The 19870-nt window shown below is 40.5% G+C and overlaps 1 protein-coding gene across 1 annotated transcript; it reads right to left on the bottom strand.

The window, feature by feature from the left end:
- Positions 1–2086: 2086 nt before the first annotated feature.
- On the bottom strand, positions 2087–14541 carry LOC146960661 (acyl-coenzyme A thioesterase 11-like). Its single transcript, XM_085772180.1, has 10 exons — positions 14447–14541; positions 10195–10390; positions 9998–10067; positions 9791–9851; positions 7444–7548; positions 7205–7340; positions 5384–5475; positions 4863–4924; positions 3577–3696; positions 2087–2409 (listed from the first exon to the last, which is right to left on the bottom strand). Exons 2-10 carry the CDS (start codon positions 10379–10381, stop codon positions 2250–2252), a joined length of 993 nt encoding a protein of 330 aa, XP_085628306.1. The 5' UTR covers positions 10382–10390; positions 14447–14541; the 3' UTR covers positions 2087–2249.
- Between the last annotated feature and the right edge of the window lie 5329 nt (positions 14542–19870).

The raw sequence follows: 19870 nt of genomic DNA, 5'->3' as shown, positions 1-19870 counted from the left end.
AGTCACTGTGTCACTTCCCTCCAATGTACTTGAGTCATTGTTGAGTCATTGTTGAGTCAGGTTGACGAATGACCTTTGCTCAGCCGAGCCTTCACACCTCTACAGCCCGAGCACTGTAAACTCTGTGTCAGAGGTTACAACAGGTTGGTGTTATCAGCTGTGTATACTGTGGCTTCATACAGATCATTGTTTTGGTTTTATGGCCTGAGATTTGACTGTTCGGATTCAGTCTGGTGATATGCATCAGGACTTCATCAATAAATAATAGAGTATATCAGCACTAGGCTTGGGCGGTATCCAAATTTTGATACCGTCAAACTTCCTCCACATTTTACCACGGTATACGGTATTACCGTGACTAATTAAAAATGATGACGTAAGTGGCATTACCAAACATTGGCTTGCGTCTTCACCATTCAGAAACTGAATACTAGGGCTAAACATTAGCAGACCAAAATCTCATTGGTCGATTGGTCAAAGGAAAAAAAAAAAAACATTTGGAGCCCTGTCTTGTCAAAATTAAGTCAAAATCAATGTGACCGAACTGTATATGAAAGGCTATAGGGCTTTTATTTTGAAGGGCCAGATACAGGAAGTCATGACAGCACTCGCTGTCAGTTTTTTTTTTTTTTTTACAAGACACGGCAGGTCCGGTCCTTTTTTTTTTTTTTTCTTGTCAAGAGCGACTTTTCCCGATGTTTTTCCAGACGTTTCTGGTTTGGAGACGTATCACTGCATATCACGGCGGGCGGGCAGGTAAAAGTAGGCTTAAACATATTAAACTAACTGAAAATTCAACCACACATAAGTGCTACTGTGATACATATAATAAATTTTAGACATTTTAGACATTAAATTACTTTTATTTAATATTTAATCCTTATCTCCTATATAAGTGCATTGCATTTTTTCATGACGGTATTGAAATTGATACCGTTGCTATTTTTAAACACCTGCAGTATACGGTATTACCGTAATACCGCCCAAGCCTAGCACTGTCTTTTATAACCTGTTGCTGTGTCTGTTATGGCCCTTTTCCACTACACAGTTACAGCTCTACTCAACTCAACTCAACCCAACTCGTTTTTTGTCACTTCCCATAGAGTACCTCATAGTTCCTCCTCAATGTGGGCGGGATCGTCATACCACGGCTACTACGGTCACATCGTCTTGCAACAGTCTCAATTCAGATCAGTGGACGCTGTTGCTGGTGTGTTTTTAAAAATAGCGGGTTTGATTTTTGTGTTGGACGTTGCACTTGCAACTCTTCCAGTGATGACACTGGCCAATCAGTGGCCAGCAGTCGGTTGACTCTCATTTTTGTATCGTCTCAACTCTGGAACCTTGCCAATGGTGATAGCAAAAAAGTTACAGGTACCAGGTACGATCCCGAGTGAAAACAAACAAACAAAAAAAAACCGAGTAGAGTCAAGTTGAGTTGAGTAGTGCCAGTGGAAAACAAAACACTTCAGACTGGACAGAGAAATCAACACTTACTGTAACAACATCCTGTCTTAAACTTACAGCAAGTCTCACACAAAATCAATGTCATCTTTTTTTTAAACCTTTGACTGCCTCTTTACAGCTAATGAAGTTTAGTTACAGCCATGAGCATAACAGAAATTATAGATACAACATTTGAATTTAATAACCTGACTTTGTAAATTGATATACGTATGTGAGCTTAACAACTGATTCTGGTTCATTTATACATGATGACACAATGCATAGTAAACATTGTTTTCATATAATTTGTGTAATTTTCTTGTTTTTTTTTGTCACAAAGTTATTTATTTCATTAGCATTAAATCACTACATGTTTTTTAAAACTTTTAGAGGAGCCAAATGTCCTTGTTCCAACTCTTAGAATATTCCAAACAATCATCCATCTGCCCATGAATGATTAAATCATGTTAAACAAACTGCTTGATTTAAATCAGATAATGATCTTATCTTGATTATTCTATTATTCTATTATTCTATTATTCTATTATTCTTGAACCCAAACCCAGGCACAGTCCACAACTCAAGGATAAAGACAGACATCATGATGACATCATTCTTTTCCATCTATCTTGTCTCTTATTTTTTCTCGTCACAATGTCTTCTCATGCATTATGACTTTGTTTCAGTTTAATTTGGTACAATATTTTCCCATTACAACTAGATAATGACTGGTTATTTGCTTACATTGCAATCTTATGCACACAGAGCCATAAACAGTGTAACAGTGGTTCTTCACTTGTAGTTCATTCTGCTGGTTCACTCACCAGGGGCTCAGGTCGTATCCGTGGTAACAGGCAGGGCTTCCTGTGGTCATCCAGCACCTCAAAGGTCATGAAGGCAGAGTTGATGTGTCGGTTAGGCCCCTCCTCCTGATAGGCCTCTGCCCTCACCCCCACCTCCATGCTGCACACACACGAGTCACAGTTTGTTTAATTCAGATTTATATACAGCACCACTTTTTCTTGTGTTGTCATGGCCACAGAGATCAGGTATCAGCAGGGTGCGATTTGCCGATGGTGGGGATTTCCCCCCCCTCTGTTTTCGATGTCCCCTCCTCTGGTTATTTATTATTATCCCCGGTGGGGATACGTTTTGTCCCCCCCTCTGGTCAGTAATATCCTACTTTAGATCAAGTCTACATCATTTGAACCGTGAGCCTTCTCATCCCCCCCACAGTAGCGCATAGCGTCTCCCAGACCGTCATATGTAGCCTAGGCTACTGTAAATTCTCTAGAAAAAAAAGAAGAAAAAAAAGGGCGAGAGATGCCGGTTGCACTGGGTCGGGTCTGTCTCCAGGTTTGAGCAAATAAAAGCCGGTCTCAAGCCGGGTCTGTTCTATATGCTTAATGTTTCGGTGCAACAAAATCAACATCTAATCTGTCCCTTCAAAATAAAGTTAGTGATGTGTCTGTTTGGAGCAGCTGCGGACAGATGTGCAGCTGCAGTGACAGTTTCCTCATCACTAAACCTGGGCCACCATCCGATCCTTCCTCGGGACAAAGTCTCTTGGACATATATTAGCTATATTCTGTGTTTTTCTTCTCTTTAACCGTCTCATTTCAGTTTTTGTCGGTTGGCAATCATCTGGTGCACCCGCTGTTTCTCTCTCGCGCTCGCTCACTCACTCACTCTCGATGCACATATAGGCTAAATGTTATAAAACTAAATAAAAAGGAAATTGAGAATTGCGCAAATTGAAATGACCTAGTGTAGTCTATTCAATGACCACAGCTGATCACCATGCTTGTCGTGCCACACCTGTTACGTCTCTATAAACACAGCTACAGGCTTTCTTTTATTTATTTATTTTTTCCGCGGTCTGACCGCATCGGGTCCAGGGTCCAGGGTCAACACTGGTCGGACCTGGTCTGGTCTTTGCTCATTTATTTGCTCAAACTTGGAGCCAGACCCGGTCCACTAGGAGACCAGGTTGAGAACGGTAGTTGTCAGGTGCGGAGCTACGGTGCGGCGAGGGGGGGGGTTCCTATAGTCACTTTTGTCGCCCCCGCAAACTATCCCCCCCTCTGTTTTTTTCACAAATTGCACCCTGGGTATCAGACACACTCAGACCTGTTTTTGAAGGCGTTGTTGACGATGGCCCTCAGCAGCAGCCTGTCTCCGATCTGAGAAGGTCCTCTGAAGGTGAACATGTCGATGGCCCGGAGCGTGGGATGAGCCTGACACAGACGGCTGTGGAGGGAGATATGGTCAGATGACTGTTTTATCAGTTAAATGACATGTTACTAATATTTTAGTTCAACATTTTGGCAAATTCACCTATTGGCATAATCCCTATAGGTTCATTACCTTTAATTGTCAGTGCAAGCTGTTTTTAGATCGGTGGAGCAGAGACGTGAGCTGCTCAGCTAATCCAACGGTACTTTCGCCTTTCCCTCATCAAACTTATAAATACACAATCCAACAAATCCAAAACACTCTCATGGATAAGTTGTGACCTGCACATTCACCACGCTATGAGATAATAACGTATGCTTATGTAACATTACGACACATGAAGCAAATACTCAGAACTACTTGCGCTTTTGAAGTCGCTCTGCCCAGCAGCCATGTCTGGAATGTAGTTCCGGCTACGTATTTGCCTCAAAAACAACTCCGTCTCATAACGTTACGTTATTATTTCATAGCGTGGTGAATGTGCAGGTCACAACTTGTTCATGAGAGTGTTTTGGAGTTGTTGGATTGTGTATTTGATGAGGGAAAGGCGAAAGTATCGTGCGCCTCCGTTGCATTAGCCGAGCAGCTCGCGTTTCTGCCATAGGTCTCTGCCCCGCTGATCTAAAAACAGCTGCACCAAAAATTAAAGGTAATTAACCTACCCCTATGACTATTATATAGGAATTATGGCAATAGGCGAATTTGCCAAAATGTTGAACTATCCCTTTTTTTAAAATCCTAAACTCAAGGAGTTTGTATTTAATGTTTCCTGACAGTTTTTTACAATGGCTAAACCCATTTCTTGAAAACTCCTTTTCTTAAAACTGCTTCATTAGACACTTCACAGACATATGAACAATACAAGAGTTCAGAGCTCCAGAAATGTAAATTCTTTACTATAGAGAAAGAGGCATTTTATGATTTCTAAAAGGGAATAAAAACAGTAAATCCTCTGATGTAATAAGCAAACATTTTTTCATAGAATGGACTGGAATGATTAATTTATAATAACACAGTTGAAACCATTTCAGCTCTGAGCTGTAGCATCTAAAACACCTTAACACATCATGTCTTCCACCCATGATGTGGTGTTTTGTTTGTGTTTTCATGTGTGTACCATCTGTAACCCTCTGTGACCTTGGTCTGAATAAACAAGGCATTTTAAATGTGTGGAATTGTACCTTGCAGCGATTGTGGCCACATTCACCATCCAGGCCATGATCTGTCCTCCAAATGTGTTCACCTGGTAATTACACAACACACAGGTAAACTACAATTACTGCATGGCCTCTGTCCATGACTGCTGCTTGTGTGGAGGCATGGAAGACACAGAAATGTCACTTCTTACACTTTGATCCCTTTAGTAAAACAAACACCAACATGCTTGGACCTATTCACCTGCAGTGTCCCACATTTCTGCACAGACCCAAACACACCACGGTCCAGGTGAAGTGTCCAACGCTGCCACTCCTGACGTTACTGAGATATTGCATTCACAAGGCCAAAGCCACAAAACCACAAAAAAGCTTTTAGTTTATCCTTTAATCTGTGTGTAACTGAAGTTCTATCAGGGTGTTACTGAGATACTGTGTCCAGAAGAAGGGGACAGACAGCTGGACAAGTAGAGACGTAATAAAAATATGACCAGCTAAACTGCTGATTGACTTCCTGAGAGAAACAGACAGATGAGTGGAGCAGTCACCTGATGATTGGCATGCGGGGGTAGAACTAGTTCAACACTCTCCACCTTGGTCTTCTCTGCAGCCACTGCATTTTCTACAGCTGAGGTGTCAGCTGACACACACACACACACAGATACAAAGACACACAGGCACACAGTAGAAAAAGATGACAGTGAGCATGACTGTTATTCTATATACATTCAGTGATCCCCTAAAAAAAAGACCAAAAACCAACAATGTGCACCTGAACAGGGTGTGACAGTATGGTCTGAAACAGCAACAACACATATCCATTAGATTCTTTCATCCTAATAATCTGATATAAGGGTTAGGACGCTGGTATAGCAGCGGCAGTACTCTTGTATATACGTATTTCACATTGCATGAGGTATTTACATTTCTTGCTACTGCAACAATAATAAATGCAAAACTGTTTCTCAAGTCCCTTCATCTCTGAAGAACACAGGAGGTTTCTTTCACTAAAACAACCCAAACACTATGAAGCTAAGTGACTTCTTCAGTTACTGTACATTATTGTACGATTTGCTTCTTCATGCTCCAAAATAACTTCATATAAATGTTAGCTTGGCTTCTTTTCTTCTAGTTTCAATCACTCAATGTTTGGGGAGACATTCTTCATATTTCACCATGTACAGTGTTTCTCCTAGACCAGGCCTAAACGGTGGTCTGGGGGCCACATGTGGCCACCTCCTAGTGGCCCAACCCTAGTCCCACAAGAAACACAGAGAAAACCCGGGCCTTCAGAAACTCCTACACTAGAACAGACTGTGAATACTTTTTTGTTCTTTATGCACTTTGAGGCGTGGCTGTGTTTAGATGTGACCAACATGGCTGATGTGATTATGTCATAGCTCCTTTGGACACATGATATAGTCAAAATCCATCCACTCTCCACAGTATGCGATCATGGTGATGGGTGGGCATCACATTCACATGTTATTACTAATTTGAGTTCAGCCCACTGTTTAAATACAGTTTATTAGACCACGGCTTCCAAAATTATATGCATTTAGTAGGGCTGCCCCCAAATAGTCGACCAAGCACTGGTCGACCAAAAAATCATTAGCCGACCAAAATTTCATTGGTCGATTGGTCGCAGAAAAAAAAACAAAAAAAAACATTTGGAGCCGTGTCTTTTCAAAATTAAGTCAAAATCAATGACTGAACTGTATATGAAAGGCTATGGGGCTTTTATTTTGAAGGGCCAGATACAGGAAGTCGTGACGTGACACTTTTTTGTTGTTGTTTTTTTTTACACGGCACGGCAGGTCTCTCTCGTATCACCGCTGTTTTCAACCATTAGCGGGTGCCTGAGCTCAGTAACTTTTTACCCTCCTCATCTACTGTGTTTATTGGTGATAAACGGGCGTAGTGGCGGTAATAACAGTAAAACCCGACCGGCTTGTTGAATCTCGGACCCAACACGGCCGGAGTCACGAGCATTAATTAATTAATTCTCAACCTGACCACGGGCAAAAAAAAAAAAAAGGGAAAAGAAAGCCAGGGGCAACACTGGTATTGAGACAGTTGACTTTTTTTTTTTCCCTGGGGGGGGGGGGTTCGATTAGTCGACTAATCGCCATAAGTGACGACTACTGGTCGACCAACAAAATCTTTGGTCGGGGGCAGCCGTACATTTTAGCCATAATTGTTAAAAGTATGAAAAGTTGTAGTTAAAATTTCAAATAAAACCATGCAAATAAATGTTTCTCCTTATGCTTAGACCTAACTAAATGTGGAGGATGATCTGAGTGTCCGTCTCCTTCTCTCAGCAACATTCAGCAGCAGGCTGAGCCCTGCAGATACATGGACAGACCTACCCTGCTGGATGGAGCCGTGGGACAGCAGGTCTCTGATGATCTCATCATGTACCATCCTCACCCTCCGTCTCTCAGCTGCCACACTGTACTCAACATGCTCCTTCTGAGTGCGGGGTACAATGGGCTTCAAGATCACCTGTGAGGTAATAACACACATATACACACACAGACACAAACAATGGTTTCACACATTCTCCAAAAAGATCAAGCCAGACATCTCTATCCAGGCATCGCATCACCTTCTGTCCAGTGTGTGTGCGCTGGGTGACGAAGGTGGCGCAAGCGTGACAAACTCTCCAGTGACGATCTGAGAACAGGTCCTCGCAGCTCACACATATTCCCACCTGAGATGAAGACAGGGAAACATGGTCGGAATGTAAGTATTGTTTTTCATATCCTCAATAAGTTGTAAATGTGCCGTATGGGTTGGCTTTTCATTTACTGTGGACCTGTTCTGTTCACCAACTGTGTTTTCTGCATCTTCCCAAACACAGAAGGTGAACTGACTTTCATCTGTGGTGGTTACAGCATTTCACACCATAAAAGGGTTCCCACTCTTTGCTTGAAACTTTTCCAGGACATTTTCAGCTGCTACAGTCTGACAGTTGTCCCTTATTTTGTTCATGATTGTTTCTGTGTTTATTCCTCACTCTCATTCTCTCAGCCCCAGAAGTCTGACTAAAGATGTGCAGACAGTCTATGGCTCTGACTCATCTATGAAATAATCTCTTACATGCTTTGACATTATGACAAAGAAAATGTTTTCTCGCTAGGCACTTCTTTGGAGAAGAAATCCTTGGTGGGTTCTGAAAATGTCAAATACAGCTCTGGTCGCTGATGTCAAGATGTGATAAATCATTTTCCAGGACAACTCAAGCTTTTCCAGGACATTTGACTTTTTTTTCTCATTTTCCATGGGTTTTCCATGACTGGAAAACTGGTCAACCATATTCCAGGTTTTCCAGGTTTTCCTGGACGAGTAGGAACCCTGCATAATCTGCTTTTCTAGAAACTGTGTTTGTGAAAATCCACAGAGCTCAGTTTGAACAAATTCCTCTGCAGGACTGAGAAGTTCAGGAAATATGAAGAATTTCACAGGAACTGTGTCTTTGTGTACTGTAGAAAGTAGGTCTACTAGGTCTGTGGATTATATACTACTGTATGACCAAATGGATATTGAACAGATTCTAAACCTGGACACATGAATCAAAACTACATACAGCTAAACCACTATAAACACAATCAGGACTTCTACTATAACAAATAGAGACATTTGCTCAGTAAAAGACTCACTACCAACTGTCCCCTCACTCATTGTGTACTTATTTACAAAACCATTCTGGGTTTGTGGGTATAACAAGGAAACATGGAAGTCACAATCTCCGATCTTCAGTTACTCTGCAATTTGTAGTCCTCAAGGTACGAACTGAACCGGGCAAGAAAGCATTTAGGTTTCTGGAATAAATTACAATCTGAACTTCAATTTCATCTAACACTAACCCCACAAGCTCAAGTTCTGGTGAAATCATTGCAGTCTAACTTTTAACTTGTTTATTGTTTTTAATGTAACTGTGTGGCTGCCTTAATGGCCAGGTCTCCCTTGGAAAAGAGATTGTTGATCCTGGATAAATAAAATGTAAAAAAGTCTCCTGTAATAACCAGTGGCCAGCATGAAAAGGCCAAAGAGACAACACAATATCATGGAGATTTCCACAGCACTAACCAGTCTACAGCTGAGACTCTGTCATGTTTTCAGATAATTACCTCCAGTCATTTCCTCTGGGCCAAACTCCTGACTAATGTCAAGTTTCAACAATAAGATTCCACACTTCCTAATGCTTCTTTACACATTAAAAGCCCAACCTATAAAGGGAAGGGAGGGCCTTCCAGATATATACACTGGAGTAATTGTTGATTCATGGAAGTTGAACCACATTCAAACAGATAGAAGAGGAGGAATGGATGGATGACATGGCTGATCACTGCTTCGTTAGGTGAGGTGACTCTTCCATTCCAAATCCAGTGGACTTTCTCACTGAAGCTGATCGATCATTTGAGTCCCAATGCAATGAGGGAAAGTGGCTTTGTGTTTTTCTCATTTTTTCTCATGTTTCTCATGTTTTTGCATGTTTGTCACACTTAAATGTTTAAGATCATCAAACAAATTTTAATATTAGACAAAGATAACCCAAGTTAAATCATGAACTAACTGTGATAAACCTATTTTTTTTAAAGTAGAGTTTAATTTCACTGTCCACACCCAGGCCTGATCACTGCCAGACCTGTTGAATCAAAAAATCACTTCAATAGAACCTGTTTGAGTGAAGTAATAGAGGCTGAGATCTCAAACAGCAACACATCATGTTGTGATCTAAAAAATCTAAAAATACATCTATAAGTTTGGAAAGTGTTACAATGCGATTTCTAAAGCATTGGGACTTTATAGCACTGTATGTAAAGTATCAGTGTGAATGAGTGTGTGTGTGTGTGTGTGTGTGTGTGTGTGTGTGTGTGTGTGTGTGTGTGTGTGTGCGTGTGTGTGTGTGTGTGTGTGTGTGTGTGTGTGTGTGTGTGTACGTCTCTGACCTCCATACTGGTGTTAAAGGCTCTGTTGACCTTTGCTTTAATGTTCACCACCTGACCTACACTGAAGGAAGACACATTAAAGAAGAGTTAGTGTATACTGCACACACACACACACACACACACACACACACACACACACACACACACACACACACACACAGTATATATGCACACACCAGCACATTCTGTACACACACATCCTGTTACCTGATGGTGTGTTCAAAGTGGATGTCATCCATGGACGCGGTGACACAGGGGCTTCCAGCGTGTCTCTCAGCTGAAACACACAATGTGCTCAGTGGTTACAACATCAACTGGAACACACACACTACTTGACTGATGTTCACTAACTCTCTTTCTCTCTCTCTCTCTCTCTCTCTTTTAGACACATACACACACCTCACCAGAGAGGCAGGCAGTGGAGTCGATCCATTTCAGCAGCTGTCCCACGCTCAGCTCCTGGCGATGGTTGCTGTGACACGGCATCACAATCTGACTCATTTTCAACTCTGTAGGGTTCACACTTTCCTCTTCCTCCTCCTCCTCCTCCTCTTCATCTTTCTCCACATCACCAAACACTCTAGAAGTCATCCTCGAAAGCTGAGGGAAGAGAGAAAAAGTGTCTCAGGTCAGTCGTTCCATTGGTCGGTTTTAGAGAGACAGAAAATGAGATGCCAAAGTCTGACAAGTCAACGTGTGTCCACAACATGTTTTTGCCCAAATGATCCATGTTGTCCTCAGTGACAGTAAGCTACATACAACTTAACTGACACAGCACCACAGCTAAGGCTACTGAAGTAAAACCTCCATCTAACCTGTCAGTCAAACTTTTTATTACAAATGTCATCATTGAAAATTAGCGTCTCCCTCAATGGGCCCCGAGTTATAAATAAAGGTTTAAACTAAACTAAATAATAAAACTAGTCATACAGTACGAGGGTAGGAGGATAAATGTGACAAAACCTGGTCACAGTTCATAACTCTTATTAGGAACCTTGACCCCTTGTTGTTTCTCTTTGACTAAGTCTATGAAGTTATTTTTGTCTCATAAATACCTGTAAACGCACAGAGGGTGATCTACAAATGTTCCTTGGTTTGCACACGTGTTTTGCTATCCACAAATACAAATGTCTAATTTGTAACTTGTATTTTGGTTTTTACAAATAAATGTGTATTTGTTAATATATTGGGTATTTGTGAATGTATAATTTTCCATTTGTAAAACCAAAAAAGCCATTTGTAAAACCGAAAATTCTGTTTGTGAAGTGTGACTTTGCATTTGTGGATCACCAATCACGCATCTCTTTCCTCAATGACGTATTTCTGAGACATTCCTGTCGAGATCCACACAGATCCACAAACACACAGCTGCTGATTCACAAAGGGCCGCTCTCCTCACCAGTAGGGGCAGTGGTGGCGAGTAGCTGAATTAAAACAAAGGAAGAAGACTGCTACTGGATTATCTCGAGAAATTATTTTAATTCCCACTGTTAATGCGTCACTTTATTAAGTTTTCATATTTTTTCATGCGATAAAGTAAGTGTTTAGTAGTGTTGCACCGATACCATTTTTTGGCCCCCGATACCGATTCCGATTCCCGGCTGTGCAGTATCTGCCGATACCGATACCGTTCCGATACCACACAGTTTGGAAAAAAAAAAATATAAGAGCTTTTTTTCTTCTAATACTATAATCCAGTAGAACTTTTTTATTGCCTACCTGGTAAAAATGTTTAAGTAACACGTTATTTAAACTTTAAATAATGTTGAGGGTCCAATGTAACGCATTTTTACATTTAGGAACAGTAAACACACCCCAAACATTTTTCCTCTGACTTGACCAACACAATAGATTTGATACATGAAATGGTCTTTCCTGCCACTACACTAATGATTACTGTATATACATAAATAACAGTAGCATAAACTGATTGGTTGAACGCAGCCTGATCAGGGACAGGTCAGGGCAGTCTGAAGACAGAGCGCTGAGGGTGAAGTCCTATAATAATGAGATGAGATGAGAGACACCTGTGACAGTGACAGGTCTACTCTGTAGCTTCGTCTTGACCACATGTCAGCTGATCAGTCGTACCAGTTCGATCTGGTACGAGTTCACGGGTCGGAAGTTACGAGTGGCCGTTATAGTGCACTTTCACAGGTAAAACAGGTCGGGAAAACACGAGTGGGTTGCCTGGAACACTACAAAGTCGTAAGTCGTGACTTAAAGCTGTGATTTACGGTTTCAAAAGCCTGCCTGGAACACAGCATTAGCCAAAACAACCGGATCGCTTACTTCTGCTTTAATAATATAAAAATACCTGTATACATACAAAAATATCCACCGCACAATCTTCTCTCTCTTCCTTTTTTATATATTGATTGCCATTGCACTTTTTTATATTTTTTAATTTATTACCAACCTCTTTGGTTTTAAATATCTTTCTCCTCTTCTTTTATTTTCTTGTATCTTTATTTGTGTATGCAAATGACCAAAGGTACATAAGAATTTCACTGTAATTACTTGTAATTATATGTGACAATAAAGTCAACTTGAATTTGATATCTATATTTGGTTTTGAGGCAATTTTATGTTTGTAGTGAGGATGCCACTTGGATGGGGGCTTAGTTAGTCATTTGCACTATTGCACACGCTCTTCCTATTCCTGAGTGGAGGAGTTGTGGTGCTGGGGGGGCAGGGGTGTTTCAAGTTTTGTAAAGAATAGCTTTAATGTCAGTGTTTTTGATAGGGAAAAATGATAAAGTTGTAAAAAAGTGATAATCTGATATCTGATCTTCACATTAAACCATCTCCTCCCACATGTTCACGTTTCTGTAGGTTGAACAGGAAGTTGATGAAGTTTTTGCTTTTTCATACTTTGATTCAGTTCAGACTCCTCGTGGCACCAAAATGGGTTCAATGAAGTTTCCCACACCTACAGCTTCTGATTGAAACGAGATGACCTGGAGGTGTTTGGAGACTCACAGTGAGAAAAGTTAACAGCAACACTATCTGTGGCTCTGTTCTGTCATGTGCAGACTCTGCAGATGAGGGCTTATCACTAAAACTCATCTACATTTATCCTCAATAAAACAGGAGCTTGTTTATCTGACAGCTGTTGTTGAATTTGTCTATGCAAATGGACTGAGCAGTATCATAGACGGTAAAAAGAATGGACGTAGCACCCCTGACGTCACCCATTGGTTTGGGGGTAGTACAAGCATTTGAACTGCGCCATCTTGGATTTTAGTGGGAGTATACTTTCCATATTTGGAGATGTGCAGCGGTTTGCCAGCCAAGAACCCACCGACTGAACTCGAAGCAACCAATTAACGGCCGGTAACTGTCTGTGAACCTGTCACTCAACATAACCACGCCCCAATTTATGTCAGAATTTTAATCCTAAATAATACTAAAACAATTGTGGAACAAAAACATTCATCCCCCCACAGTGTTCACAGAGGATGAAACTATCGGTAGAGACCAAAAACAAAAAATGTACCAGGCTGTAAATATGTTTTTTTTAAGCTGTAAAGTCGGCTATTTTAACATGGGGGTCAAGGGAGAATTGCTCAGCCCCCAGCGGCAGCCGAGGAACTGCAGTTTTACATAAACATGTTCCTTTCTGTCTGGAGAACATGATTTGTGGGCCAGGGCGTCTATCTTTGGTAACATGGTGCTGCTAACAACGCACAACATTGTGAACTTCATCAGAGAAATTACAGCTCCTGAGATTTTGATTATTGTGCAGCCTGACCGTTTGTAGGATGTTTTGAGTTGTGCATGCTGCCGCTTGCAGCTCTACCTCCATTCAGTCCTTTGTTTAGTAAACCATCACTATTTATCAGTCGACCTGCATGCACAACAGGCCACAGCATGAAAAACCCATGTGATCTCTGACGACAAGTTAACGACCTACTGAGAAAAAGACTAGTCTGATTTTCTTTACTTTCCATCAGACTGCCTTTGTAATTTTACAGCTGCAGTATGAAATTGGACAGCTGTGTTATGAATTGTGAACAAAAATATAGGCTAGTTATAATGAATGTAAGACTGTGTATCTGCAGGTAGTAATCTGTTTGCTCTTGTGAGGTGAAATGTGATAACAAGACCTCAAGATTCACTCCCCTCTATGATCTTAACAGCCTCCATCCACACTGGTACAGTGTTTGCATGAATGTTGGGTGATGGTGAAATACAGTACTGCAACAGCTTCCTGTACAATGATTCATTTCAACTCGTAAGTATTTTTTTTCTCAAGGAAGAAGTGTCACTCACAAGGTCTGCTGCTTTGAGATAGATAGATAGATAGATAGATAGATAGATAGATAGATAGATAGATAGATAGATAGATAGATAGATAGATAGATAGATAGATAGATAGATATACTACAACTTCTGACATAGTACTTTTTTTCTTCACAACATACACCTACCTGAGAGTAGCCTAACCTTTTATAATAGGCCTACGTGTTTATGTGCCTGAAATTATAATTATGCTATTTGCTGACAAACTCCGCACAGCTCTGTAAACAACTGATCGTAATCAAGTGCAGAACTAGCCGAAGTTAGCTGGCTAAACACGGGCTAACCTAGCGCTACATAACTGCGTTAACGCCACAGTTTAACACAGTTTAGCTGAAGTTGATCTGAACTGACCTGAGAGCGGCTGACCACGATGTCCAGACAAGTGGCTGGCTGCCGGACGGTCCTTCAGCTGGACTCGGAGCAGCGGAGGGCGGGGCTCTCTGCTCTCCGACTCCGACTCCGGCCACTCAACGTCACACACCTAGAGGAATTCCGGAAATGAATTTCAAAATAAAAGCCTCAGTAGTAGTAGTAGTAGTAGTAGGAGTAGTGTTCGTGTATCGTCATTCGGCTTCAGTTAACAGTCTGCACAGTTACACGCTTCTTGTGGAAATTCTGAATTCTGGGAGGGTAAGAATTTGGAAACCATGACGGGCAGGTAGAGATAAAAACGACTTGTGCTCTGAGAGCCTGGTGAACTGTACTACCATATCGCGTCATAAATAATTCAGGAAAGACTGATTAATAACACATTTTACGAAGGAGGGCTTCCGCTGTTTGTATTTCACTAACTTGATGAAACGCTGCAAAGTTTAGTATCAACCACAATTTGGTATCAACAACAGACCAACAGACTAACAGACCCGCCTCTCCACAGCAGACTGCCACACAGTGCCTCTGGGTGGGGTCTGCCTCTCCGGGAAAACATGCTGACAGGTAGGCTACACTGTAGGTTTACTCTCATACTGGCCTTTTTAATAAAAATGCTTGCAGTTAAAGGGATAGTTCACCCTAGAATGATATTTCGCTCATCTACTCACCCTCATGTTGACTACCCAGCAAACATTTTGACGTCTATTTCACGTCTAATTAACGTCGGTCAGGCAGGTTGATTCGACGTCGATCTGAGGTGCTCAAATGAAAGTTTTTCTGACGTCGGTGTTATGACCGACGTCATTTCAATGGCTAATAGACGGCATCATTTTACGTTGTTTCAACGTCGTTTAGACGACTTATCAACGTCTCACAGAGCAGGCTACTTCATGACGTCTGTCTCACGTCTAATTAACGTCGATCTAACAGGTTGATTCTACGTCTATTTGAAAGTTTTTTTTTTTTTTTTTTTTTAGTTTGTCGGTATGTTTTTATTTTTATCTTTTTTTTTTTTAACAACTTTATTTTTGCTTTACAAAATACATAAACAATGCATAAAACCATATGAGCATCATATTAATAACACTTGGATAACAAATAGACGTGACAATAAAATAAAAACATACATAAATAGAAATAAATAATAGTAAAAAAAAAAAATTATAATAAATAAAAAGGAGAAGAAAAAAAGTAAGACACACCAGGGGATATGAGCAATGGAAATTAAATTGAATTAAAGATATTAAAGTGGGAGCACAGATTTATAGTTTTGATAGCTTTCTTGTTATTAGCAGAGGAAACTGACTTGAAATACACCTCCAGTTCTTTCATAAAAACACAAAAAATGGGTTTTACTTTGGCAAATTTACACTTGTGGATATAAAACTTTGCAAGAATTAAAATGAGATTAATTAAAAAATATTCTTTTTCAGCTGGAGCGTCACTCTTTATAAATCCAAAAAGGACATTTTGCCAGAGGAGCTCAAAATCACAGCAGATATTATCTAAAATGAATCTACAAATATCTTGCCACAGTTTGCGGGTATATTCACATTTCCAAAACAGATGAATAACAGTCTCAGTATGGGAGTCACAAAAGGCACACTTCAGATCTAGGTCAACAATTTTGAATTTGATAAAGAAGGATTTAACTGGGTAACATATATGAATAATTTTAAATGACACTTATTCACCTTATTAACCACAAAAAATTTTTGAGGAAGAGACCAGATTTTTTCCCAACATAAGTTATTTACACGACTATTCCAGTGAAATGTTACAGGAGAAACAGAAGTGATATTACATTGGAAAAGAGCACGAATTTTACGATTGTTCTTACTAGCAGATGGGTTAAAACATACTTTACCAGCTGGTGAGTCAGTTACATCAGTAAAGGGAGCATCAAATACAGAAACAGACATATTACTTTTGAATAACATGAGTACACCAGATGGAATAGCATCGAAAACTATGGCATACTGTTTAGGAGTTACAGGTATTCCATAATATTGAAGAAACTCCTCATAAGAAAATAAAACACCATTGCTGTTGAATAGCTGTCTTACCCAAATAATATTATTGCTAAACCACTCCCCAAAATATATAGATCTTTTCTTGTACAGTATATCTTTGTTATTCCATATAGAGTAACGGTGTGGTGAAAAATTGTGCTTGTATATCATTGACCATGCAAGCAATACTTGTTTATGAAAGTTGGAGAGACGAATAGGGATTTTTTCTATGTTATAGTTACATACTAAGAGGAATTTTAGACCACCAATTTTTGAAAAAATATGATTGGAGATACAGTTCCATATTGAATTTGGTCTTTTCAGAAATTGTTTGATCCAATTGATCTTAAGGGCTCTATTTTCGTGAACTAGGTGCAGGCGGAACGGATCAGGCCTGCGCCTCGCCTTCGCTTCGCCAACGGGGAGTGGTCAGGAGCAGATTGTGATTTTCCTTCCAGACGCAGCGGAGCGCATCCCGCCTACTTCCCTCCCACCGGCGCAAATGGCATAGAGGGAGGAGAGAAGGCGTGGAGTGGGTTTGACACAGCCGAGTCAGATCTTCACCAATCAAATGAGCTCCTCTCCTCGCCTTTAAATCCGCCGCGCGCGCAAGGCGGACGTTTGATTTCACCGTGGAAGAGAAGATTTGAATCAGCACCTACAGATTACAGCATAGACATTCAGCACATCTATATCGACTGTCCCGTCACACTGATGACAGATCAAAGGCTGCACAGATGAAAGATGAGGATGGATTACTGCTGTGTTGACACTACAGGATTATCTGCTATATTTATGTATTTACTTATTGATTTATTGAGCCGCATCGTCACGCGACCATAACAAATAAAACTGAAAACAAATAAACTATCATCTCTCACAGCAAACCACAATCAGCCTGGCCTCATAGTGAGCAGATATTCACATCTCCATCTCAGGTAAATTCTAAAGAAAAAAGAAAAAGAGAGACGCTCCGCGATGCTTCCGTTACGCACAGCTGTGTTTATGTTGTGATCTGTGCACACGTGTTTAAATATAGGTTACTAAATATGAGTGTCTTTATTAATGGAAAAGGGGTGTGTGTGTTTTGTTTGTTGTTGTTTTTTACTGGGCAACAGCTCTCAATCTGTCAGAGCAAGTGAGACGGGAGGAAACTGATGTTCTGGTCCGGTCCAAGCTGGCAGTGTCCGGTCGCGCGAACAGACCTCACGGGCTGATGATGCAAAAGTAGTCTGGGAGGGAGGTTATGATGTTATCCAGGTCTATCTATCTATCTAACCTATATTTAAACACGTGTGCACAGATCACAGCATAAACAAACTGTGCGTAACGGAGGCATTTCAGTTTTATTTGTTATGGTCGCGTGACGATGCGGCGCTGGCCCCTAATAAATCAATAAGTAAATAAATAAATAAATAAATAAATAGCTGATAATCTGCAACGGCACAGTGTGTAGTGTCAACACCTGCTCTTGGGACATCCACGGCTGTCTCAGTCCCTCCCTGGTTTCATCTGTGTTAATTCAGTCAGGCTGAGTTTCCATTACGCAAGCCTTTGATCTGCCATCAGTGTGACGGGACAATCTATATAGATATAGGTGTATGTGCTGATTCAGATACAATAAATAGGGGTTATTGTGATTATTATTATTATTATTATTATTATTATTATTGTTAATTGCATTTAAATGTGCCTGGAAGTGTGGAAATCTGCCTGTGAGGTCTTGGTGACGTGTCTGCACTGCGCGCTGCAGTCAAATTGCCACTGCGCTGGCTGCGCTTCGCCTTGCGCTGACATTAGACCAGGTTGGAGCTGGCGAGCTTTCGGCGCACTCTCCGCGCGGTCTATCGGCAACAAATTGTCACTGCGCCACGGCGAATCTGTCGACACCTCCCCCTGCTGCGCGACCACTCCCATCTCAGCGCACAGCAGTCTGCCAATTTACCGAATCCGCTGCGCACCTTGTTGCACTGGAGGAAAATGCCACTGCGCCAGCTGCGTCAGGGCTCGCTTCGCTGCGCCACCCTGAGTTGCGCCAGCAAAATAGGGCCCTATAGGTGTTGTTCAAAGAAACAAAGTCCAAAAAATTAAGTCCCCCATTCTCATATGTGTTAATGACAACAGATTTTTTTATGTAATGCGTTTTATTTTTCCATAAAAAATTGAACAACATCTGATCTATGCATTGAATGGTTTTACTTTCGATATGTAATGAGAGAGCAGCATAAGTAAGTCTAGATATTCCTTCTGCTTTTGTTATTAGAGTTCTGCCTCTTAAAGATAGATCTCTTAGCAGCCAGAGATTAAATCTTTTTTGAGCTTTTTCTATGATCGGGATAAAATTTAAATCATTCCTGGCTTTCTGATCTTTAGTGATTGAAATTCCTAAATATGTTACAGTATCTTTGACAGGGATGTTCGCTATTGAGTTAGTAGCTGAGTCTTTCACTGCCAATAACTCACATTTGTTTATGTTCAAGTATAGGCCAGATGCTTTAGAGAACACATTAATTATATTTAGAGCATGAGGTATTTGAGAAGAGTCTTTTAAAAAAAATGGTTGTATCGTCTGCTAGCTGACTAAGAACGATTTCTCTTTCTGCTACTGTAATGCCTTTCAGAGTGCTTGATTTAATATGGACGGCTAAAAGTTGGGTGACAAGGAGGAAAAGATAAGGGGAGATAGGACAGCCTTGTCGAATTCCTCGTTTGACATCAAAACGTGGGGTTGTGCCAGAACTCAATTTAATAGAGCAGTTACTATTTGCGTATAATGTTCGAATTGTTTGGCTAAAAAATGTCCAAAACCAAATTTTTCTAAAGCACTAAAAATAAACTGGTGTTCAACAGAATCAAAGGCTTTATAGAAGTCTAAAAAAAGGATATAACTATTGTCAGAGATTAAATCAGAATAATCTAACATATCTAAAACCAGTCTTATATTATTAGATATGTGTCTGTTGTTCATGAATCCAGACTGTGATTCATCTATGACAGTATCCAAAACTAGTTTGAGCCTTTTGGCAAAAGCAATTGCTAGCACCTTATAATCATTGTTTAAAAGACAAATAGGGCGCCAATTATCGATAAGCATTACATCCTTTTTAGGTTTCGGAATAAGTGTGATTAAGCCTTGAGTTAGTGTTGGGGGGAGTGTCTCATTATCTATGCTTTCTGTGAAAACCTTCAGTAAAAACGGGGCTAATTGTTCCACAAATGCTCTGTAAAATTCGGAGGAAAATCCATCTACACCAGGAGACTTGTTGTGTTTGAGGCTATTGATAGAATCAATTATTTCTTGTAATGTCAAAGGAGCATCACATAAATCTCTGTCTGCATCATTAATGTTATTCACCACAACAGAGTCTAAAAAGGCAGATGCATTTTTTTC

This window comes from Trachurus japonicus, unplaced genomic scaffold, assembly GCF_045865225.1.
Source record: "Trachurus japonicus isolate A0001 unplaced genomic scaffold, Traja_1.0 AP030143.1".
Taxonomy (NCBI): domain Eukaryota; kingdom Metazoa; phylum Chordata; class Actinopteri; order Carangiformes; family Carangidae; genus Trachurus; species Trachurus japonicus.
The sequence above is the reverse complement of the archived record's forward strand: the minus strand, read 5'-3'. Positions and strand labels throughout refer to the sequence as shown.